Source organism: Myiozetetes cayanensis, unplaced genomic scaffold (assembly GCF_022539395.1).
Source record: "Myiozetetes cayanensis isolate MyiCay16 unplaced genomic scaffold, myiCay2020 scf13, whole genome shotgun sequence".
Classification (NCBI taxonomy): Eukaryota; Metazoa; Chordata; class Aves; order Passeriformes; family Tyrannidae; genus Myiozetetes; species Myiozetetes cayanensis.
Window position 1 is genome coordinate 11,899,789 of NW_026086937.1, and position 25,303 is coordinate 11,925,091.

General features: G+C 46.2%; 1 protein-coding gene across 3 annotated transcripts in view; it reads left to right on the forward strand.

Annotated features, from left to right (window-relative positions):
• FGF12 (fibroblast growth factor 12) overlaps positions 1-25,303 on the forward strand; it is a 226,962-nt gene that overhangs the window by 116,448 nt on the left and 85,211 nt on the right. Inside the window, exon 1 of one of the 3 annotated variants that reach the window (XM_050308570.1) lies at positions 6,725-6,959. The exons of the other annotated variants lie outside the window; for them this stretch is intronic. Within the exon in view, the coding sequence (XP_050164527.1) occupies positions 6,761-6,959 (199 nt within the window). The 5' untranslated portion in view covers positions 6,725-6,760. Of the gene's footprint in view, positions 1-6,724; positions 6,960-25,303 lie in introns of those variants that run through there. 3 annotated transcript variants of the gene reach the window in all.

Consider the following 25,303-nt stretch of genomic DNA (forward strand, 5'->3'; position numbering starts at 1 on the left):
TGTGAATCCAGATAGAACCAGGTTAAGTGTCCATGGGAACTGGGTACCTCTTGCACTGTTGAAACTGTAGGCCAAAATGGGCTACAGGTTTTCATCAAATAGAATTCAAAGAGAAGGGTGGGGATGGATGACCTCTCCTAGGGAGAGGAAGGTTGTAGGAGTTGTCTTGTTCATGACAGTGTTGCTATCCTGAGGTTTGAGGACTAAGTATCTACTTTAGACAGGGAAGGGCATGTGTATGTGTTCAGTCTCAGGCTCACAATTGGGGTTGTTCTGTGGTGGCTATTTCACCCATTTCACCTCAAGCTTCTGCTCTTCGTTAAAAGCACAATGTGATCTTCTCCTCTTTCTTATACACTGTGACTGCAGATGTAAGACCTGGAATGAACTCTCAAGTCTGTGCTTTCCTTCCCCTTCCAGGTCCTTGTAGTTTCTGTGGCTTAAGGCTACTAAATGGGTGGCCATGGGTGAAAAGTCCCTAAGGCAGTGGATGGAGGGAGTTGCTGGATGTTGGGAGAGGCCCAGCGAGGAAGAGGAGGTGGATGGAGGAAGAGAGGAAGAGAGACAGCTCTGTGTCCTGTCTGCTGATTTAAAAGCTGCTGATTTTAAATCAGCAGCTATAGTACAGGCAAGAAGATATTTGAGTTCTCTTTCCAGATGCTTGGGTGGGTGTTTCTAAGCCTGGATCAGCTGTTTGGCTCTGTGCCCCTTGCTCGGGAGGGGTGGGCTCTTGGCTCTGCCTTGCATAAGGGGATCTGCAAGTATCGTGCTGACCCTTTCATTGCTCCTTCAGCGAGGCCTCCTCCCTGCACTGTCCCCATGACTGAAGTGCCATGTGGGAGCTGTCACTGGGCAGGTGTTTGCAGGCCCTTTGTCTTGGACTCCTGACACTTATGAAGCCACAACTGAAGTGCATCACTGCAAGGGCAGCAGTTTTCCATGCCCTGATCCCATTGACTGTTGGGGTGAGGTGATACAACAGCTTTGAGATGAGCCCTTCTTGAACAAGCCTCAGGTCTGGCTCTGACCTGTGGGACAGGCACTGACCTGTCTGCGAGGAGGTCTCTCTTCACATGTGGGAACAGTTTCAGATGCTCCCTGCTACTGCTCCTTTTCAGGCTTTGTTTCAGGGAGATGGTCCCATCAGGTGCTTCCAGAATCCTGGAGACAAAAGTCTGATTGGCCACACACAAGCTTCTTGAATAGAAATATATCGTGACACTTTCACTCATAGATAGCCACAGTTCCCTTCAATGAGGTGAAGCTTTCTTGTGGTTGCCTGCCTCCACCTCATACAGGCAACAAGTCACTGAGGAGAAATAAAAACTCCTGTTACATAGAAAGTTTTCTCTTAAAAAGGGAAAAAAAATATGAGTGTATAAAATCCTAGTAGAATTATTTATTTTTCTGGTCTGCAGTTGATTTTGTTCTGTTGGTGCTGCTTGTGGCCTGGTTTTCGCAATAGTGGTTTTATTCTGCAATCTGCCAACTGTGTACCTGCCACTCACTTTAACACAAACAGCCCCAACTTTTACCCAGGCCACAGCTGGTTTTAAAGACACCAGGTAAACTAATGAATACTCCTCATGATGAGTTGCAAGTTTTGTTTTAATTGAACCTTTGAAGGCAAAAAAGGGAGTAAAGGGCCCATTAAATAAATTATTTTAATATAGCAATCAGATGATGCAGGCTCTTCTGTGTTTATTAAAAGGCCAAGTCATCTCCAAGCTCAGCTGTGTGAGAACAGCCCAGAAAGCTGGCCAGTTTTTGTACTCTGCTGCTGTTTTAGGGCCAGATCTCTCTCCCTGAATAGTATATATAGTGGCCATGTGAATTCTTATTAGGCAGTCAAACACAAATATAAACCCATGCATTGTAAACAGAATTATGCTGCACAGAAACTGAGCAAAATACGGTAAGATCTTTTCTTTATCAGGTTAACCAGGCATGGTGTTTTTGTTTTTTTTTTTCAAAAAGTCCACCCACGCAGAGAGGCTGGAGAATGCCAAAGCTGCATGAATTTTAATTATGCTAGACATGCAACAAGGGGCTACCTTGTAAAGAATAAAGTTAATAAAACATGGATATGGGCTTAATTCTGCTTAATAAGCAGCCCTGGCAATGCACATTTTAGATGTAATTTACACAGCGTGGAAATTGGGTACAATTCTTAAGAGGTGTCTGCATGCAGACTTTCAAATTCAACAGTGCCTTCCTATTGGAAGAGATTTGTTGCTATGCTGCTATCAAATGGTGAATTAGGCCATTCATAATTATTGGCCAGAGATGGGTGTCTTTTTTTCCCCATTCGGCTACAGAAACATGCATACACATTCTGAAGTGGTATTAAATGTAAATCTCTTCCTTAATTTTCATGTATGCATTTTCAGCAGCTCTGCAGATAAAACAGCAAAAACCCTGCATATGTTTGTATCTGTAGTTAGCTCTGTGTGTACAGAATTAGTAAAGCAGAGAGATGCCTAATGACTGAATCTACAGAACACAGCCCATGGCTTTTGAAGACTCTGTGAAAAATAAACAGGATATTCTGTTAGCAACCCTGCGGGAATTATTGCACTTCAGTAAGGAAAGATGCCAATAACCTTAGTTTTGACCTAGATAGATTGTTCTGTTTAGGAAGGTAAGGGAATGCAATTCTAGATCTCTTCTTTGTTTAAGTCACCAAAGCCCTGAAATTCAGCCATTCATTGTAAACCTCAGCATTGAGGACAGAAGATTTTATTTATCAAGAGAACAAAACTTCAGAAAATACAGTGTCTTGAAATGTTTATATTGGTTACTTTCTATAGTGAGTGTCTAATGCAGAGGCTCCTGTATGCTTGGGGTGAGCATAGTGAGTCTGATCCTTCAACAGTCCTGAGGAGTTCAGAACTCTGGCTGCTCCTGTGTGCCAGATATGGGACCTTTCTCCACAAACTGCAGGAGGAGCATTGGCATATCTCTCCACCATGATCAAAACACTGTGTTGTTCATTTTATGAACCAGTGCTATTCTTGCATTCCCTCTTCAGAGGGTGCATTGTGCAGCTTTCCAGACTGAAACTGAAGTGAGGAGGGAGCCCAGGGAAGAAGAGGCATGGGAGAAAAATTGCCATAATAACTCTGTAATAAATATATGAATTATATCATATTATATTTACATATAAATATGTTTTTAAAAATACGTTCCTTAAGGAAAAATGCCATATTGGCCCAGCTAGGTAAAAAAATTCGGTTTCCATTGGTGGCAATGAGGAATGCAGCCTGAGGATTCAACAGGGGCTAGCTGCATGGCTGCACTACCCTCAAAGAGAAGTAACTCATACAGATAAAAATGGAAGGTGTTTTGAACCCTTCTTACCCAAATGAAAGTCAAAGGAGAGAACTTCCACTGGCAGAGACCAAAGACAAGGGGGCTTTTCTGTTTCCCTTGGCAGCCCATCAAAGGTAACATTTCACCTGTGAGAATGACAGTGCCAGGGGCATGATGAGGTTGGTCTTCCATTCTCCAGCTCAAGACCGCTCTGGGCTTGCTTGGTGTACATAAAATTTGGGCTCTTCAGAAAATTTTGTGAAGTTGGGCCATGATTCAGAGTCGTGCAGAGCAGATGCCCATGTCAGTACTGTCACCAGGAGCTCGTGGCACTGTGCCCGTGTTCAGAACCAAACCCTGTGGACTGCTTGGCCATCTATAGATAAGGACAGACCGGTATGTTGGCAAATGCAACATTATATTCAGTTTCACAAGCTCTGGTTTAATTTAATTCCATCACTTTGGAAGCAGAGAGACTTGTGAGAAGCCTTTCTTCTATCTTAGGAGTTGCAGCAACTCTTTTCAGATCCATAAATCACCAGGAAAAAAAATACTGTGACCGACTTTATCACTGATTAGGATCATTTTTAAGTGCAGAGCTGCCGCTCCTTGTTTACAGCTACACAACAAAACAAATTAGTAGCATGTCAAAATAACTGGAACTTATCTAATATGGTGCAGATAAACCAGCAGTTTTTCATCAGAAATTTGAAGACTACAGGCAAAAAAAGTATTTTTATATATACATGGAAAACTTTTTTCTTGGGAAGATATCAGATTTGCTCACATCCTTTGAAGATGAAGCTTTGGATAATTCACTGGCAGTTCAGACAGTGATTCTCTGATTGCAAACAGCTTTCTTTAGGCCATGCCTGTACCTTGTACTGCAATAATTCTTTGATGTCAAGTGAAATAATCCGATAGAGAAAATTAAAATATGAAGCATTTTAGTTACAGGAAAGGGAAGAAAAAACCTTTATTGATTGGGATGGTGAAATCTGCTTGAAAAAGTTGGCAGCAGTTAAAAAGAGATCAACAGCCAAACATTTATATCTCCCAAATGGTTTTGAATATTTTCTTCTCCTGCTTTCCCCTCGAGAACCTTATTCTACTTTGTTATGGTATGCATAGAGACTAGGAGTGAAAATCAGGAAGTAATGCCAGAGTTAGTTAATCTTTGTGGACATAGTGGGTGGTTGTTTCAGTTGCCCTTTTTCCCCATTACATTAAAATAATTTAGAGCCCAAGTTCTTGCAGTGAAGTAGTTAGAAAGATCATTTTGCTGAAGTTGATAATTCCTAGGGGATGTCACCAACTGGTTTAAAGTGCCCTCTTCACTTGGGAACATGCATCACCCCTAAACATTCAGGACTGGATTAGGCTCGTCCTGCCATTGCTACTTGCCAAAGTGTGGCTGCGGCAGGTCCTGTCTTTCCAGCCGAGATCCCCTGTCCCTCCAACCTGACCCCTGTTCATCACCTAACTAACCTAACAGCTATCATTGCTAGCTGTTACTTGAACCTGATATCTGGAGAGCACAATCCCTGTGGCAGCAACAGCAGTTACTTCTCTGGATAACCAGAGATGTATCTATCTGCACATTAAATTTTGTTTGGTGCAGTTTTGTGGCCAGATATAGGCGGGAGCCGGGCCAGCACCTGCTGATGCACTAGTGGTCTGTCTTGGGACCGCTGCAGCCGGAGGCAGCCCGGCAGTGCCCATCGCCGCTACAGCCGCCTGCGCGCTCCCCGGCCGAGGAACCGGTCCCCGGCAGTGCATCCCCGGGGTGCCGACGCTGTCGCTCTGTGTCTGCTTGCACAGAGAAGCAGGGAAAGCCACGGAGATGCTCAGCTGCCGAGGTGGGGTGCTCGGGCACCGACAGCAGTGGCGAGGGAGGCGGCCGGGGTGGCTGCAGGACTCGCAGGCGGCTCCGCCAGCGGGGCCGGGGGGACTGCAGCCCCGGGAAAGCCCGGCGGGGCTGGCGGGGTTGCCCGGGCGGAGGGGCAGAGCCGCCGCGGAGCTGCAATTGCCTCGATCTGCCTGCGCGATGTTTCTCATCCAAACCTCGATCACGTAGGATTGCGTAGAGGAAGGCGAGCGGGAGCAGCTGCAATTCTCCTGGAGCCCGGCTCCCGCCCGGCCCGACCCAGCCCGCCCCACCCGGCCGCGGGGCTGCGGAGCTCCCCGCCGCCTTGGCAGCAGCCGCGAGCGGCGTGGGCGTCCGGGGGGGCTTCCCCGGCCCCTCCCTCCTCTCTCCTCCCCCCCTCCCGGGCCGGGCCGGGCCGGAGGATGCGAGCGGGCAGCGGGCGCGGCTCGGCTCCTCCTCGCTCCACCGCCGTCGGGCGGCACCGCGGAGCATCCTGAGCCCCGCACGGAGCAGCAGCAGCAGTGGCAGCCGCACCCCCCGCCCTTTTTCTCCTCCACCTCCTCCTCGCCTCGCATCGCTCCTCCAGCCGCTGTCCCCGCCGCGGCAGCCGGGCCCGGGGCCGCCCCGGTGCCGAGCGCTCGGCGGCCGCCCGGTCGGCCGGACGATGTGGGTTGCTGCCGTCGGGGAGAGTCGGTGCCGGGGCAGAGGCGGAGAGCAAGGCAGGGGAAGCTACGCCAGCCATGGCGCTGTGAACCCGGAGCGCCGAGCTGCGGCGATGTGAGCCCGCACTCGCGGAAGGGTTCTTTTTTTTTTTTTTTTTTTTTTTTCTTTTAGATTTTTTATTTTTGCCTTTCCTCTCTTTAATTTGTTTGCTGACCTGCTGCTTTTTCTCGTGGCTGCTTTTTCCTTCCCCTCCCGCCCTCTCTGGGAGCGGAGTGGGGAGGGGGGCAGAGGAGGAAGAGGAGGAGTGCGAATAGAAATGCAGCGCTGCTCTCCCTGAGCCCGGCCGCGGAGCCGCGTCCATGTGCGCGCCCCGCCGCGCAGCGCCTCGGAGCCACCGCGCTGGGGCCGGGGCTACCCGCGGGCCGGGGGGGCTCTGACTCATCCCACGGCCCCTCGCCGGAGGGCGGCCGGCGGGAGGAAGCGCCGCCGCCTGCGCCCGGGCGGAGCGGAGCGGCACCGCGCCGCAGGGACCCGCGGATCCTCCGCGCCCCCCTATCCTTTGGACAGAGCTGTCGCCGGCGGACCTTCGTCAGCGGGGCGGCCGCTCCCGGATCTTCGCGGCCGCTGCGAGCCCCACCGGGGGGTCTCACCGACGGCCGCCCGCGCCGGGATTTGCGCTTCCTGGGGACAGACCCATGGGCGGCGGGGTACGGCGGCCAGCCATGGTTGTTTGCCCGGGCGCCCTGCTCCTCCTGGCCGGCTGAGCCCTCCCCGGCGCCGGGACTCGGGGCTGCAGCGCGTTAAGCGGGTCGTCCCCGTGCCCGGTCCCCGCGGGGCGCGGCGGCGGCTCGGCCCCAGCGCGCCCGAGCGGCGCCCCCCGGAGCGGCGCGGAGCGGAGCGGGGTGCCCATGAGCGGCGATGGCAGCGGCTATCGCCAGCTCGTTGATCCGGCAGAAGCGGCAGGCGAGGGAGTCCAACAGCGACCGGGTGTCCGCCTCCAAGCGCCGCTCCAGCCCCAGCAAGGACGGGCGCTCCCTATGCGAGAGGCACGTCCTGGGGGTCTTCAGCAAAGTGCGCTTCTGCAGCGGCAGGAAAAGGCCGGTGAGGAGGAGACCGGGTGAGTACGGCGGGCCAGGGCCGTGGGAATCCGCTCCGCGGAGGGGAGCAGCCTCGCACCCGTCGGGATGGCTGCCCCGGGGATCCTCTGACAAGGCTGGGGACAAGGCTTGCTCCGCACTCAACTTTGGCCTGGGTCCTGGCGGATCTTCTCCGGTCTGGCGGGATGGGTGGGCATCGACCTGCCGCCAGCATCCCTCCGCCGCTGTCCGAAGCATGAGCACAGCGGGTCCTCCGGCAGGAGGGACCCAGTGGCTTCATCTGTGCGAGCTTCACCCAGAATTGTATTTTTCCACCTCCTTGCAGATAAGTTTTTTAAACGGTCTCTTATTTCCTGCATAGTGACAAGGAAATCGATAAACTGAGGATCAATTAAAATTGTGGGCATTTGATAACTAAATCCATCAAGTGCTACTTCATGAGCAGAGTTCCGTAGGGAATTTAGTTAGCTTAGAAAGATTTCTGTATGGCAGCTGCAGAATGGTTACACCTGATACTGAGCTTGCAAGGATCTAGAAATGCTCTTTTGGGTAATCCTTTCCCCCCCTTCTCTTTCCTTTATTCTTTTTTGCATGTATGTTCTCAGTCTTGGTTCTTTGTGAAGAACTTCAGCCCTAGTGTACACACTGTTCACTTTTCTACCATGAAGTCCCACCACCCACAGTTTCATTTCTGAGCAGTGCTTTGTGCTCTCAGCCGTCCTTCGTAGGTGTGAAAACTCAGTACCTGGCAAGAATAGGCCCTCCATGATTTCTCAGTGGAATTATTTACTTCTTGCTTTATTTTTTTCACTGCTATAAATCACCACTAAGGAAATAAAACAGAGATCGGTTTGAGAAGCTGCTGTGAACCTGTAGTTTTCTCAAGTGTCCATTAGTGTCGTGGTTAAAAAATAGAGATACTTGTTCTCTCAGCCCTTCAGCATGTACCATCAACCAGTGTAACCTTCCCATGTTTTCCATATACATTAGTGTTGTGCTAGTGCTTCAATGGGAAAAAAAAGTTGCCCTTCTATTTTTTGCTACTCAAGATATGACGAGCGGTGGCTTAGTGGACTATCCTATATATTAGTTAACCTGTGAACCAAGACCAAAAGACGGCCCTTGCCCAGAAAGTCTTGGCATTTTGTCTCAGGAATCACTCTTTGAAGGATCAAAAGTAGGAACTAGGAGTCACACTGACAAAATCATTTTCTGTTCCTCTTTCCATCTTAATCTGCCTTTAAATGAGATCCCTTAAGGACCTAAAGAGTTGGGAAGTCTAGGTTTCAAGATGCTTTGTCTCATTAAAGTTTGAGTGACTTACGGCAGGGTGTGGTTGGGAGGCTTTTTATTGGTTTATTGTTCACAGCTTAACAGGTCCAATTCTGCTTCCATGGACTCAGTGAAGAATTGAAGAATTCCCTCAACTTTCATGGTCTTTCATGCTGAGGAATGTTTTTGATAATTTACAGACCAGACTGATTTAAGGGAGACTTTTTATTGACTTAGAAGAAGGATCGATGCCACTCAGTGCTGTAAAAACAGAGCTGTTCAGTCTTTAAAACTGTCAGTCAATCACTTGTAACCAGTACTGTATTCATTTTATAAAAATTAAAGAAGTAGAGTAATTAAGTTGCTGTGAAAAAAATCCAGATATCCTTTCCTAGCCTATGGGCTGGGTCTGCTTTAGTTCCCAATATCCATCTTTTAAATAGAAATTTTATTTCACTGGTACATCCTATTCCTGATCTTGGGTGTGCTTCTCAGAAGGCAGCATGCCACGGGGCTGCTGCTACTCGGATTGTTTATTCAGGGAGTGTATTGTGCCCGGATAACTTACGCATTCCAGAATCAAGTTTCTGCACAGCAAATGACATGCAAATGAAATGAAAGTAGTTTCAAGAAACGTGCATACATTGTGCAGTGACCCACAGCCCCAGTGATTATGTCTACTTAATGATATGCTGGCTCAGTAGTTTGCAAGTCAGTGAAAGGAATGAGAGAAGCATCCATGTTCAAAAAGGGTACAATCACATTTGAAAATGGTACAGTGCTAGGGGATCTGTCTTTACCTTTTTAAACATGACCTTGTTTTATGACTATGAGGAGAATCTGTCAAAAACCTTCAGATTTATAGAGTGGTTTTTATCTATAGTACTCAACAAGCTCTAATAAATGGAGAGGATTTATCCTGTTTTACAGAAGATGAGACCAAGCATGGAGCATTTACTTGACACAGAGACCTAATTCCTGATGCTCATCCCAGCACACCATGCTTTGGGTCCCCACCACCAGTGAGCTCACGATGCAGCAATGGTGGAGCTGTAGCAGCTTGCACCTTTACAGAAATGTAACTCTGATGGTGGTTCACGTTCCCTTTGCTTCTGTAGAGTAACTGTGTGAGCTTACATCAATTAAGTGTTTTTAATATGTGACTCAAAGAGTGCTGTAACTGAAATATTCAGTAGAGACGTGGGTGAGCGGAGTTTTTTTGCACTGGTTGGCACCTTGTGCTCCACACTGCGGCCTGTGTGAAGAGGAAGTGACGTACTCCTGCTCTTTTATGGGAAGGGAGAGTTTGCACTCTGTAGCAGTTAAGTCCTGCTCAGTGGTGGGCATGAGTAGTCACAGGTTTTGGCAAGCTATAGGGAACCAGGTCCATGCAGGGAGATCTTGTGTAATCAAAGCTATCAGCTCCTAGGGAGAAGTTGAATGCAGAAACATCTCATTTATTGGTTGCAGTAGGGACCGTGTTGTAAACTGAGAACTAGTTCTGTCTGTCTTTTAAATGGGCAAAGACAGCTGTCTCACATACGCGCATTGTGTTCTTTTATAGCTCTTGCATGTGTTTGGTTCCAAGATGACTTATCAGTTTAAGACAGGCTAAATAAGGACACTGAGTGCTGTGGACTAAACTGAACATTTGGACACATGGGCTTATTAATAACATTATTGTGAGTTAATACAGGTCATTGGCTGCAATTGTTCATCTATAAATTATGTATTTTTCTCTGACCATAGTGACTTGATAAAGGATTCAAAAGAAATTACTGTATGGGATGGCTTATTGGTACAGGTTCAAGAGGTGGATTTTTCCTCAGAGACTGGTAGGTCCAAGAGTTGAATTCGGAAGAGTTGACAAGCATCTCTCTCCACACGACTTCTCTGCCAACAAATAGTTGAATCAAGTAGTTTCATCCCCTTTGTGGCTGAATTAAAGCATCCAGGCACGTCCCTTCTTCAGCTGTTTTGTAACAGTCTGGAAAGCCTCGGCTGGAGGGTCCAGCTTGTTTGTGAAAGCTGTTACTGATTCTTCATCTTCTCAGGCAGAGCTCACCCTGGGGAGCTGGGGTGGAGGTGGCCTTCCGTGATGCCATGGTCACTGAACGGCAAAGCTGAGGAGTTTGGCAGCCTTGCACGAGGGGAAACAGGTTGGAGTATCTGTGGGGGTTGGTGGAAATTTTATCTAAGTGAAGCCCACTGAAAGGGTGTTGTTACTTGGGTAAATCAGATTTGAATTGAGGCAGCTTTGGGTCAGACAGTATAGCAACACTGTGTAGCATCATCTCCATTCCTTCAGATGTTGCTTCTGTAGATGAGTTCCCAGCTCAGATGCAGAGCTCAGTCTCAAACAGGTTTTTTTACCCCAGGAAAAAGAAAAAAAAATGTATTATTTTCATTCCTTTTTTTTCCCCTTGTCAGATATATATTTTGTGCTCCTCAAGGGAAAGGATGCTTTTCCTTAAGGAGATCTAAAGGCTTCTTCCAAAGTGAAGGAAATGACTTGCACATAGCAAAAAAGCAATAACTAAACCCATGTTTTCCCTTTGTGGTATTTCTCATTTTGAATAATAAATAGAGATTTGGAACTTAAAATATATCGATGTAGATATTTTTGTAGCGGTATAAGTAAAATATAAAAGCAAATTAGTTGAAGGACATAGAAGGACTTTGTTCATTCGGAGATTCATTTAAAACCTTTGAGAAGTCTGTCATCTCTGCAAGCTGTTAAATTCCCTGAGTTAAATCCTGAAGTCCTTCCTGATTTAATGCAGGGTGAAAATGATGATTGAAGCTCAGGGTAAAAACTACCTTTTTATCTTCCTGTTAAATTTGTTGTAGTCCTTCCCTGCTTTTGGGAGTGGTGCATCTCAGAAAGCTGTAATATCTCCCCAACCTGTGGAATTTGGACTCTCTATTGCTAGTGTCTGACTGCTGGCTACATTATCCCAGCACATAGCTGCTCCCTGCAGTAGGATTCCAGCTGGTTCCCAGCATTTTTATACAGCATGTCCGTGTGTGTCAGGGTGTATGCCCAGCCAACGGTGGTCCATCACATTCTTCTGCAGAATCTGGAGCTGTGTCTCTTAAGAAGTGGCTGATGGGAATGGAAATGGCTGGAAATCCTGGCATTGCCTGGCCTGGAAGAGCTCATAGAAGTGCTAGCTGAGATGAGGGCATGGATGACAAGTCGCCAGCCAAACATGAGCCAGGATAACACCAAGGGGAAGGGCACAGCCTTGAGGGCGTGTGTCCTCCTTGTTTGGGGCAGTCTGTCATCTCTAGGTCTGATCTGCCCTTGGTGCTGAAATCTCCTTCTATACCTGCGGGTGCTAATGAATGCCAAAATAATCGGGAGGGAGGAAGAGGCTCCCTCCTGCATGTGACAGCTCAGCAGATGGGTTTCATTTTATCAAATTGATCCCTGGGGGTGGTATCACACACGTTCGTGACTTGCAGATGTGGTGACTCTCACGGTGCGTGGCTGTGCTCGGTTACTGGGGAGGGGAGTCAGATAGCAACCCTGAGCTATCCATCTCTAAAATCTGGGAAAGAGCTGTATATTCCTGGTTTTCTCCAGAGTAGGAAAAGTCAGCCAGCTTCAAACACAGCTTCAAACACAGCTTATGGGTGAGCATGTCAGTCAGTAAGCCGCTTCGTACTAGTACTGAGTACGGTTGGTGCCAAGAAAATCCATGGAAGTCATCCAAGCTCCGAGAAGGATGGATATCTTCTGTCCCCATGGCCTCAGGGGTAGCTGTGCTTGTGGGAGCAGGGGAAATCGTTAGCCAGCAGAGGAGGTTCACCATTAGAGCAATACAAATGTCTGATTCCTCCACCGCCAGCCAAATGGAAAAGTCAGGGCAAAAATAGGTTCATGTGTGATTATTTTCCCTCCCCATAAAAGATCCATATAAATCAGTTTATCATTGACTGATACTACTGTGAGGTTTTTTCAGGGTGGGGGGAAGAGGTGTAATTTCATTTGCAGGATTTTTATACTTGTGGGTTTTTTTTAACTTTTGACTATACTTCTAAATTAAATACTATTTTGAAATTTAAACCAAAAGCTTGAGTTCCAAAAAATACCAAAATAAAGACAAGATTTTCTTCCTTCATTCCTTGCTTTGCTCAATTCAGCACAAATTTAGAAGGATTTCAGTAGACCAGATACTGCATGTTTTAACAAATAATATCTATTACCAAAACAAATCATCCACTTGACTTGGGCAGTGTGGAGAACTGAGCTACCATGGGAGCTGAAGAGGCTGTTTGAGAGACAAACAAAACCATGAGCCTCACTATGGTGGGGAGCAAGTGCAAACACACTTGGGCTTATCTGCTTTCCTTCTTTCACCTCTCCAAATGGGCATACCATGGACTGCCATATAGCACGGTGGCCAGGTAGGCGTTTGTTTCATTTCTCTGGCATTTGTTCCATTTGATCCATCATTCTGAACAGTCATGTGCACATTATTTTTGGGATTTTTCTACTCCCGCACAGCTGAAAGCAAGCTGTGACTTGTTGTTGTTATTATTAAAATCAAAGCGAGAATTTTATCACGCAAAACAGGCAAGAGAACAATATTCCTTTCATATTTGCAAGCTCCCTGGCTTGGCAGAAGGAGACCAAGAGCACAGAAGAGAACAGTTTAGAGAAAGCAGCTCCAGAGTACTAACCTTTAAATAAAGAACTACCTTTACATATGCGTACATTTCCATGTACTCCATGTGCTGTTGTGGCGTCATTGCCATGGCTGCATTATTGTCATGCCTTAATCTTGGAAATCTCTTGAGAAGTGACCTGTACCAAAACCATCTACTCTGTCCCTGGGCTGCACACACTGCAGTCTATCAGGGAATGGTACCTTCCTACTCTGTTCTCTTTGTTAATAAGTGGTTCATCTCTATTCCCTGGCTAACACTATTGTTCATATTAATGAGTTAGCCTTTCTGAGCATGGAGTAAACTACTGCATATATTGTTTTACCTTTGCCCTACTCTGACATGTAGTAGAATGCCAAAATAGCTCAGTCTTTCCAGAGGCTGGTTTTACTTTGCATCTCTAGTAAAAGCTGTAGTAGAGCTATGGACACACTTTGTGCCCCTCATCCAGCAAACACTGCTGACAGGGACTCCTGGAATAAATTATTTTTAAAGGAGGGTTTGTGCTTTGCAGGAATCAGTGCAGACTGAATTTGTGCAGCATGGTCACAGGGCTGTAGGGCTACAGTTTCTTAACAGTACTGTCTGAAAATAGCAGCTACAACACATTTTTAAATGGTAAAGCAGAAGGCAGCTTTCTAGAGAGCTGTGGAACACGACTGTGGGATTCACTGTTCAGGCAGACCACTCACTCTGGCTTTTCCAGCCCCCACGCTGCAGCTTAGACAAATAACTGTGTGCTTGTTCCAAGCACTGAATTGTCTCTCAGTTTCATCGGGGCTCTCTGAAACCTTGATGGAATTTATGTGGTTGCTGAGAAAATTTATCTGTATACATTGTAGCACCTGCCAAGCATCTCTACTGTCCTGTGCTCATTCCAGACTAAAGGTGACAGAGGGACAAAGCCATGAGCTTGGAGGCAGGATAGTGGCCTGAGCCCTTCTCATCCTTAGGGACAAGCTGTTGGCTGGTTGTTGGCATGATGGGGAAGGCTGGTTCCATACAGTGCCTCCAGGTATTTCTGCTTTCTGCCCTTTCCCCATGGAATGGGCTGTGCTGTGAGATGAAGGTTAGTGTTGGAAGTGGCATCATCACAGAATGGGCCTTTGCAGCTCTGTTCCTGCATCTGCTCTGTGGGTTTGTCATGGGGAGGTGACGGCGCTGCTGTCCTGGGGGTCCTGCTGAGGAGATGTTGTTTGGAGTTGTGCTGCTCCAGGCAGAACTCTACATTTGGAGAAGTACTGAGCTCTTGTGAAGACCCAGACTTGGGTCAGGACAAGGAGGGAGGTAGCAAAAGCAGTTCCTCTGTCTTCTCAGCAGCATACTCATCTATTGTACTTGAAATTTTATGTGAGAGGAAGCGGGAATTTTGTCCAGTCCAGTCTGACTTGCATCAATGCCTCTACCTTCTTCAGTGTTACCACGCACAAAGATGAACTTTGGCACCACCATGTTCCCAAAGAGAAACCCTCAGCTGGGGACCTGTGGCACTTCACTGTCCGGGAGGTGGGCAACTGTGGTGAAAGGAGGGGAGCAGTTACGCTGCCGCCTGTCTGCACTCCCTGTCTTCCTTCCTGGGGCTTTTTGAGCGTGATAGTTCATGTTTGGAGTGTTTGACTTCATTGATAGATGTCAGAAGACACCTGGTTGCCTCCATTGGTGGAGGTTGTATTTGAGGATGAAGAAGCAGAGCTAGATACAGCCACTACGGTGATGGAGGGCACAGAGTTTCTGCCACATCACACAGAGCTATCCATGGAGTGCTCTGTGCAGAGCTCTCTCCCTGTGGCACTCCAGCAGCGTGCTCTGTTAAGGAAAGGTATTACATCCAGTGGACAGCTACATGCTGTGAACTGGTAAAATATCCACAGCGAGGCAATGTAATTCTGTTACTTGTTTCTCTTCCCCAGCTGAATCCTGATTGCAGTTAAGATAAACACCCCTCTACCCCTCTCACCCACCTCCCTGAAATGTGTGTTTCTTGTTTAAGGATTTTGTATTGAAATGAAGGAAGAAAAGAGTCAGGTCTTGGGGTTAATAGAACATGCTTATTTAATTGATATTTACCTAGAAAAGCACAGTTGGCTGTCCCCTCCCCTTCCTGGCTGCACAGATAGTTTTTTGCTCAGTAGTTGCCACCCATGTTGCACAAGCTGCCAAATAAATACATTTCATTCATTCCCCAAAGCAAAACTGTTTGAAAAAGTCAAGCAGATGGGACTGCTGCAAGGGAAACCAGGCTGCAAAAAGCCAGTTCACATGTTCCAGAAAACGGAAAAGCTGTAGAAATTAGAAAAAACGGCACTGATTTTGGCTTCCGGGGCCCAGCGTAGGGTTGGCATGCTGAAGGATGCTCCCTGGGGACTTGGGAGCCGCTGGGCTGCAGGAGATGCAGTGATCACAGGCTGGCAGGTGAGGGGGTTGGACCATCCATCTGCTTCCTAGCTGGTGCTTTCCCTGGCACAGCTCTTGTAACTGGAGCCGGTGTGAATTGCTGGCAGCCTGTGCTATCGATTTGCAGCCGTTTGTGCGGTCATTCTCTGGTGATCGACATCACTCTCTTGTGGGGATTTTCTGTGGCTACAAAAGGTGGCAGAGCGTGCAGTTATAACCAGCAGTTCTCTGCTGGCTTTTTATAGTGTGGTGTGGTGCTCGTCAGTACAGGCTCTGCCTACTGGCTGAGCATCCTTATTTAAACATTTCTGAACATTTATTTTGCCTATTACTTCGTTTAATTCCGTGCCACTCCTACATTCTTCACTTCCTTAAACATTTCTTCTTCTATTTTTCTTTCTGTTTTTTCAAAAATACAGCTCTGCTTTCCATTAAATAAATTTTAGGTTTTAGAGGTAGACCTCCTGAATGATTAGAAACTACCAGGTGAAGTTTGAGAGCTCCTTCTCTCAGAGCCCTCCTTCCTCCTGGGCAGCTGGAGGAGCAGGAGCTTTGTTCGGAGACCTGTTGGAGAGGCAGATTTTCTGTTTTCACTCCATCTGCACTGTGTCATCCTCAACACACGCATTCCTGGAGAGGGAGCTCACTGTTTGCACCTCTCTCCCAACACAGCGGTCGGGAGAGACTCACTGGAGTCCTCGGGGCTGCCTGGCATCAGAAATGAGGTGTTTGTGTTGAGAGATGAACAATAAAACATCAGCGTTATTTAAAACAGAACCTTAGATGTCATGAAGTAGGTGATGAATTTCTCACACTGTGCGTGTTTTCGTTAGTTTGAAGGAAACCTTTGGCTTTGGTGGAAAATTAAAATCGTTATGCAGATAAAGGTGTATTTTCACAAAGCAGAAGGAAAGAACTTTGAGTCACATGGTGGGTTTGGGCCATTTTTAGCATGTTCTTGCCTCTTGAAGTGTAATGTTGTTTCAGTCCAGAAAGGCACAAGCAGCATATTTTCCTTATACATTTGAGTGTTGTGTAAGATTTGTTAAAATTTAGTAACATCATAATTTTCAGTTAAAAGTGCTTGCAAACTGCTGCAGAAATGCTTAAGCTGCATTAGTGCAATGAACAAAAAAATTCTTGTAATACAACCGAACTTACTCAAGCTTTAATTTTTCCACATCACAGGCTCATTACCTGTTAAAGTTTCAGATGCTCATCCCTTTGGAAAATGCTGCAAGATTGCATGAGGAATACTGTAGCAAAAAAAGATTACTGCTTGGTATTACTGAAAGTTTGCAGAATGACGTTGCGATCCAAATTTTACCCTGAGGTGCCATCCAGTCATTAGCCAGGGCACTTTTGTAACCTGGTGTTGATAGGACCCTCCCCAAGACCGATAGCATCTGAAGTGATTAATTTAAGCTCAGTGCTTGTTGATAGTATGTTCTGTCAATTTTTTGTTTTAATGAATTTACTTTTCCAGGCGTTCAGAGTAGGGTGGAAGATTGATGGAGTTGTTTCCATAGTGTGTTTTGTTTGTGTGAGGGACTTCTCGGCGTTTCTACAGTATTTCAGGCCTGTTGGATTGATGGGGGAAATGGAGAGATTTAGCATCTGAGAACACCATAAATCACAGCACCGTGGCAGGCGTGAGCAGCAGGGATGGTGTCTGTCCTGCTCATCTGAGGACTATTAGTGATCTGGTGCAGAAGTGTGATATCACCACCAAGTCGTGGTCATCCAGCAGCAAGGATGAAAGGGACCCCCTGTGTTGACTAGTCCAACCTCAGTCCTACGCTGACTCCAGGTGTGCGTTCCCCAGAAGGATGTTTTTAAACCTGGCTTTTTATATCCTCACACGGAGCAAATTCTAGGAAGAAAGAATGCCCTAATATAAAAAAAAAAGTCTTTGTAGGAAACCAGGAAGAAATCTGCTTAACCGATTGTGAAGAAGTTTCGTGTTGTATGTTGGAGTCAAGAAAACAAAACTAAGTCTTTCTAACTGTGCACATGGCAAAGCGCTGCCACAACATTCCCCAGGATTTCTGACCCACCAGACAAGTCCTTAGGATGTGTCTGGGTGACATGAGACTCTGTAGGAAACCCTTTCTCTGGGAAACTGCAGTGTGAGAGGTGCTGCAAGCACGGCAAGAGTGCAGAGCTGGTTTTCAGTTTCTCCCTCCTGTCCGCTCCAGGCAGCCAAGCCCAGCAAGCAGCTTCTCCAGACATCTTCTGAGCCTGCCTTTCCACCTCCCTTGGGATCACGGAACTGGGGCCCTTTTCTCTCTGGTAGGGGGTCAATCCTCCCTCAACCCAAAGGCTCTGCAGTGGGGGTGTTCCTGTTAGATCTTTGTGCAGCTCTTGAGCTCTCATTGCTGGATGATGATGATGAAAGTCTAGGTTTTACTCCTCATGTTTCCCCTTTGTGTTGTCTTGGGAGCTGGCACAGCCCGGGGGGGGAAGGGGGGCCAGGGAGAAGCCCCCACAAGGGCACATGGAGACACGTCTGTACCCAAATGAAATACGCTCCGTGACTGTGGGCTCACACATAATATTTATGCTATCCTCTGTTTCACTCTCGGTGAATATGCTGTAATTTTGGCTAATTACACAATATGTCAGGAATAATTGCAGGGTGTCCCTCAAAATAAATAATACATCTTGTATTCTCTGCTATCCATACTTATGAGCAAGCTTTAACCTTCACTAGCCACGGCATTGACTGTGCTGGAAAATGACAGCTTAGGGGCTGTAGCTACAACTTCTTTTCCATTAAGTTTCTCTTTTTTTTAATTCCTTTACCTGAAAAAGCTCACCCTTTATACATTTCTGGAACAGCCCTACATCTGTCCTTTATGCCTTTTGTTCTTGCCTGGCTTTGGTTTTCTTATCAGAGCTCAAGTCAATACAGGTGTAGAAAATTACTCTTGAAAAGAAACGTTTTGAAATTTTGTCTGCTGCTAAAACACACTGGATCAACAGAGCAACATAAACCACATCCTGGGGGAGGCAAAGACAAACCCAGGAGTGTAACTGTATGAAGAATTGATTTTTTTTTTTTAGTTCTCTGGTCAAATAAAAGAAGTTTCTGGGGAGAAGAGGATTCAGATCCAATGTAATATTTCATTGTACTTAAAATGAAATTTTGGATTTCATCTCTGCCTCTTTTAACATTTTTTTTTCTCATTAAAATTCCAAACAAAATGTTGTGTTGAAAGAAAACATGAAAACTGGTACTCTTTTCAGATCTCCCTCTTTCTATCTGTTGCTGAGATGGAGTTTGTGTATAGCTTTAGCTACTCTTACTCTGAACTTTTCAGCAAAATATTCATCTAGACAGCCTCACCCAGAGGTAGTCAGCAATTTTGTGCCAAAATACCTGGTAGAAGTTAGACCATCAATTCTCATCTGCTTGCCATCCCACTGTTTTACCTGCAGTGGTCTTTGTGTTCCTATTTTGGCCATGCAATGCTGGTGATATCTGTCTTGTCCTTGGCTTTTGAGCAGAGTGAGTAGCTCATGTGTCACATACATTAGTTTGGCATTTGCTTTCTAGGAAAACTCATCCAAGACTTTGTACCTCTTTAGCTTTAAGCCTTGGAATTTAGGTGGCTGTCACATGGGATCCAGATCTTGGAGAGTGAGTGAGCTGCAGGGTGACTTCCCTAAGTTCTAACATCCATAGACACGTAGGAAACGGGTAGTCTGGGAGAGACATGTAGCAGTGATGCTGTGTTGCAACTCCAGTTTTCAATGCTTTTATGACTCCTTTCTCTGTCTCTCACCTCTGACTTGTATTAATATCTGTGTAAAGCTGATTCCCTGGATATAGGAGGGCCTGCATAAGTGCCAGTGCCATGCAACCACATCCTTTCCACCTACTCTACAAGTGAGAAATAAGACTTCCCTAGAGGGACTCATCTTTGTAAGAGCAAAGCAGGCATAGTGGAGGGGTACAGGCAGGCAGCTGTGCTCCATGCTGGAGAACTAATTACTATTCCTTCTTGCAGGCACCAGCACAGGAAAGGAAATCTCTTCTCTGGATGCTCTTTTTGCCTACAAAGTGCCATTCTGCTCTAGTGACTCACTGATGGTGACAGGAGGCGATTGCTTTGATGGGTGCTGTCATCGGCTTGAGCCAATCATCCTTCTGAGTTAGGGAAATGTCATTTTTGGAAGCATGTCCTTCAAATGCAGAAGCTGTCCCTGCCAGCACAGTCTATTATTTCATGTAATGCATCCTGGAAACACCAGTTGTTTCTCTGTAGTTTTTAGACCTGGGTGGAGATTTGCACTTGACATGAGTAAATAGATGAGTATTCCATGCAGCCCTATTGTCCCAGAGTAATTTTCTTCTCCAGATAAATGCTCCATAACTGGAGGGTGACGCTAACCCTGTAATCATGTTAAACTGAAGCTGAGTGTGGCCTTCATTCTGCGTCATTGGGAAAGGAGCTGGGGTCAACTACTTGTTGCCCCTAGAGTCACAGACCTCGCGAGCAAATCTTAGCATCAGTCAGTCTGTTTACATCTCTCCATCCTATTCACAGTCTGGGTGATGTATCAAGCCAAATGGCTGTATATAAACTGAAGGGGTTTGTGGCAGCTTTACAGGGTGGGGTTAGATGCCTTGCTTTGCTACAGAACCTCCTCTAATACTTGGGCAGCCCCTGTTGCCCAGTGTGACCTGACCTCTGTTCAGGCAGCATGAGGGAACATCTAAATAAATGCAAATGCTCACCTGTGTCACGTACCTCCCTTAGCTCTGCAGTTCATGTGACATCTCCCTGCCTGATATTAAGGATGCTACAGGTGGCATTGCCCAGTCCATCCTGGCAGAGTGTGTCCTTCAGCTCCAAACAATTTTGCTGAGTTTAGCCGCAAAAGCTGTGGAAGACACTGTGTGGGGCTGGGAAACAAACTCTTTGCGTCCGACTGTGCACTTTTATGCACTCAGTGACTCTTGTGGAAGCTGAAAATGCTCAGCACTTCGCAGCAGGATTTCCCACCTCTGCATCCAAGTGACATTGTTGAAAATGTCCTCCAGGATCCCTGCATGTGGCTCAGGATGCTTTGACCTGTTCCGTGCGTGACTCACTGCAAGTGCAGTCACAGTCAGCCGTATGCAGCATCTGGTGAAGACTTACAGTCTGCTGTGGTCACTGCTTGGGAGAGTTGGGCAAGATGTTTGGCCTGGGAAACACACCCCTGGTCTTTAAGGGCAGCAGCTGCTGTCACAGCTACAAGTGTTATTCCTGAGCTTTCCACTCTGGATGAATTCAGTGAATCCTTGCAGCGAGTTGAGCTATTAAACTTACACCAACAGTGATGCATTTAATTTGAGACGGCCACTTACTTCATCTTAACTCCAAACACCCTGGAGAACTTAACAGCTTCTGGTTGGTAAAAAACCCCTAGCATTTATCTCCCTCAGCTTTTCATCCCTGTGCTGATGCTTGTCACCATAGTTATCTGCATGGAGCTCACAGATGCATTTTTGTGCTGATTTATTACGAGTCTTCATTAATACTGTACTTCCAAAGGAGGGATTTTGGTGCCCTTCTCAGTCTGCATGTATTTGCAGTATCTGACTGATCGAGTATTCTGGAACCCATCCTTTTCAGGGGAGGGGAACTGCAGTTTCTGCGGTGGCACTTTAAATGTGGAGTTAATCTAAGTAAATTAGGAGCAGTTTATGCTCTGACTTGCGTGCTGGGTTTGGTGTGCTAAGGATTTGAGTGCTGGTTGGGTGAGTCATAAATCAACCTCCAATTATGACAGCTGCAGCCTGAATGGGGGAAAATAAGAATAATGGAATGTGTAAATTCCAGGCTAAAATGTTTAATTGCAATAAACAAATGTTTGAAGAACATTTAGGTGAAATATGCTCCTGAGATGTATTACAGTTCCTGTGTTTGCAGTCACATCCTCAGCAAAACTGTTGCACAGGCACAGAAGGGAGTCAGCAGCATGCTGAGTGTGGTTCAGATGAGAGCTGAAGATGCCTTCTCCTTTGCCAGACCGATGTCCTTAGCAGGTACCAGAGGGACTGCTGCTGGCATCTCTGACAGCCTTGCTGTACTAAGACCAAGCAGAGGTGTTGAGCTGCAGTAAAAGAGAGCTAACAAATGGGCAGGTCTCCTATTAAAATCCCACAGTAGGTACCTTCCTTGTACCTTATTGCAGGTTACTGAATAGAAAATGGCTGCTTCTCATCTGAGTTAGCAGAGTCTTTTCTTGTGTGACAGCTCATTGTGTGGGTAACTCCAAGAGCTTCAGAGTTTATGCCATAACCCACACAGAGTACTGCTGGCACCCAGCACAATAACTTTTGGAGTGGATTTAAAAGCATTTCTGCACCAGCAACCTCAAGTAGAGGCTGGCCTGTCAACCAGAGCATCGCAGGGAGTTGCAGGAATCCTTGGAGCCAATGGCTCAAATCCCCAAAAGGTCACTTAGCCCTTCATCTTTTTTTAAGACATCATTGAAAAGTAGCCCTTCCGAGATCCCTGCCATTGACTTGGTTCAGATTAAAGTGACTTCTATGAGTAGGGTCTTGTTGAATCCCTTTAGATTTCCTAGCCCAGGCAAAAGGGGGAATGGCTTGTTGCAGCCTCATGTCCTTGTTTTGCTATAATAAAGGGTGTTCTATGAATTGCAAGAATCAAGGCTGTGGCAGACTGCCTTCCGTAGGAGTTGCAGGTGGAAGTCAGTGCTGTGCCCTATTCTTTGGTCCTCCAGAGCTCAGTGTTTGGATCAAATTTAACTACCCTACAGTGGTGGTAAGAGTGTAGGGTTTCTGTCTCAGGTTTGTACCACTGCTCTGCTGATGGGAATAAGCAAGATTTAGTGCCCTCACTGGGGGTTTGATAAATGCTGCATAACCTCATAGCTCCTCTCTGCATTAAGGGGAGTTGTTCTGCTTGTGTGTTCTCATTTTCCAGTTAAGGGGGTGAGTTCCTTATTCACCTTAAATAGGAGAATTAAAAGAAAAGGTCATAAAGAGCCAGTGATATTTCTGTCAATGCTCTTGCTGTTCTCCCCATAGCATACAGCAAATACCTTCAGCAATGCCTGCAGTTTGAGGGTGAGGGATGTGACTGCAGAGCAGCTGATTTGGACGTGATCCCCTGGCCTTTACTGAGCGTGTCCCTGGAGATCAAACAAAGTACGTGTGAGCACCCTGCAACTATCATGTCCTTGGCAAGCCCCAGGAGAGGAACAATCACTGCGTAGCTGCACAATAAGGCAGGAAACACAGCAGCTCATGGTGAACTGAGATGACTTCAAGGCTCAACGACAGAACAGCTGAAGTGAATAGTGACAGCATCACATTACCATTTAAGAAGAGGCAAGAAGATTAGCAGTCAGATCATGATTTAGTTAGCCTCAGCTGTGTCAAAGGGCTCAGAAAGTTAAAAGCAAGACAGACAGAAATGGTGAATTTGGCCTGTAGAGAAGGGACTAGGTAGGATGCCTTTCAGAGGATGAGCAGTGAGTTTGTTGCTGGATGACTGCTCTAAGAAGGATCATTAGGTGAGAGCTGTGCCCTCACCACAGGGAAAGTGCCTAGTCTGGTAGATGCTGCAGACTAGGACGAGAGTCATGGCTTAGCTCTTGTTCTCTGTTATTGTTTTGTTCTGCACTGTGATTGTGTCCCTTGTGGATAGTTCCTGGGCATAATCTTCCCTTGCATCTTCTGGAATCAACACATTTGAAGGATTTGAGCTTGCTGCATCTACAAAAGCAGAGGGTCCACTGAGTTTTCTGCAGCACTCCCCAGTCCTCAACAGCTGTGTATAAACAATGAGAACAGGCTCTTTAAATTAAGCCTCCTAAAGTATAGCAATATTGCTTATAAAATAGGGGTAAAAATATCTCTTTGCCTATTGCATGGGAAACCTAGTAGCATAGAGCCTGCACTGGGAGTACAAACTGCATGGAAATCTCTTCTGTTTAGTCAGTACTTTGGGATCAAGGCAGCAATAAATCTTTCTTAAATCCATTCTGAAGTATTTGACTTGGTGTTTAGGGAGATACTAAGTTTTTGTTGAAGTCTTGTCCACATTAGTTTAGTTTCATTTCTGCAGGGAAAGCCGCTCCTACAGCAAAATAGAAGCATGTACAGAGGAACCTAAGTGGGAGGAATAGGTTTATCCCAAGTGTGTTATGCAGTATTGCTCCTTTAAAAAGAAGAGGATTTGAGTCCCCCTTGCTACACAGGGTTGAGGTTAGAGAGTAGGTTTAAGTTTGATTTGTGGTAAATTCTGTGAATTATAGGACAAAAATGCTCATGGAAAGAATTTTGCTTATATGGGCTGCATTCTTTTCTTTCATTTTTTAATGATTTGCTTCTTTCTCTTATTGATTATAGCCTGGAGTGGTATCACTGAGGGAAGTTTAGGCAAATAGAAGTATCCAGGTTGTGGGGTTTTATTTTATTTTTCCCCCCCCAGTGCTCAAATAAGCACTATTAATATTACCTGCTGGGAAGGGTGCTTCTCTTTTTTTATTGCAAAACTGAAGAGTTCACAGTCTATTTCATTGCCTTTCTGCTTACTGTTCTGACTTATTGGGGTGTCCCACCATCCCTAACTGACAAGGACACTTAACTGGTTTTGAGTTTTTTCTATAAACTGAGGATTTCAGCACCATTACTGCACCATAAGGGATAGCAATGCTGGAAGACTGTGATAAAATTGCTCTGTAGATGGAAAGAAGCAATGTTAAAATGCGTGATATGACAAAAGTAGGTCTCTTAAAAGTCACGTGCAGAGTTTTGCCTCTGGGCTTGCAGGAAAATTCCTCTCCAGTGATTATACAGTTCTCTGTTCAGGTAATAGTTCTGTAGTGAGTGAGAAAGATGGGTAAATCCTTGTTCTGTGTTCAAGTTGCCTTCACCTAAAATTTTGTCTGTAGGCCTCCCAGCCACACTGCTTGCTGTATGAATGACAAATCCCAGTATCTCACTTTATGCCCAGACATAAGACAAGAGGTTCCCTGGTGGGAAGCAGCTACTCTGCCAGCTGTTGTCACCTGCCTACCTGTTTGTGTCTGAGCTGGTCTCTTTGCAGTCACTGGAGAGATGCAGGTGGTTTTGGTACCCTATGGATCTGGCTTGACTTGCCTGTTGTTTTTTTGGGATGCAAAGAGAGCCCAGTGTAGGTGTAAAGTTACTTGCCTGTCGTATGTGAGACAAATCACCCACAACCCAGGCAACTCCCCAGCCCTCCTTGGGTTAGAGCAGGGAACTCAGTGCTGGCTGTGCACCTCTCTGCACCACTTCTGTGTTTAGTTCAGGTGGGTACCCAAAAGTGCAGCTGGTCACCAGTATTTCTCTCCTGTGGGAAGTGACCTAAAGAAATGCGGAAACCAGGTAAGGAGAGATCTGTACGTCTCCAAAGTCTTTCTGATCCTTTGCTGTCTGGAAGAGGCATTTGTCTGCTGGTGCTACAGGGCATCCTAAATGAGTCTGGCTGGGGATGCTCCTCCAGAAGAGGATCTGAGCAGTGAGGAGACACAGGAGCTCTGCTGCTGTCAGGCTGTCTTGGTTGAGTGCTGTTCTGATAAACTCTAAAAATTATATAACACTCCTAATAATGAGCAGATTTGGTCAATGTTTTACTTGATAGGCTATTTAGTAAAAGTGGGAGAGAATTTCATGTTGTTCTAAAGTGATTTACATGATTGAAGTATAGCTTGCGCTCCAAAGAAGGAGAAAGGGCCTTCTATCCTGTAGCTAAATTGTCTTCCCAAGGAAAGAGACAAGGTCAGGGTTATTTTATATCTCCACTCCTCTTATACTTGAGGGGCTTTAAGACAAGACACTTCCACTTCCCCAGCACATCACAAAGATGCAGCAGCATCTTCGAAATCTCTCCTTCTGGGATCTCTTCCATTTTGTGCAAAGTACTTAAACATTAAAATTTAACTAGCGAGTAAAATTGAGGCTAAGATTCATTCAGGGACTCAGATGTAGGTGTCTCATAAGAGAGACTGCCTATTAGTGCCTTTACTATTG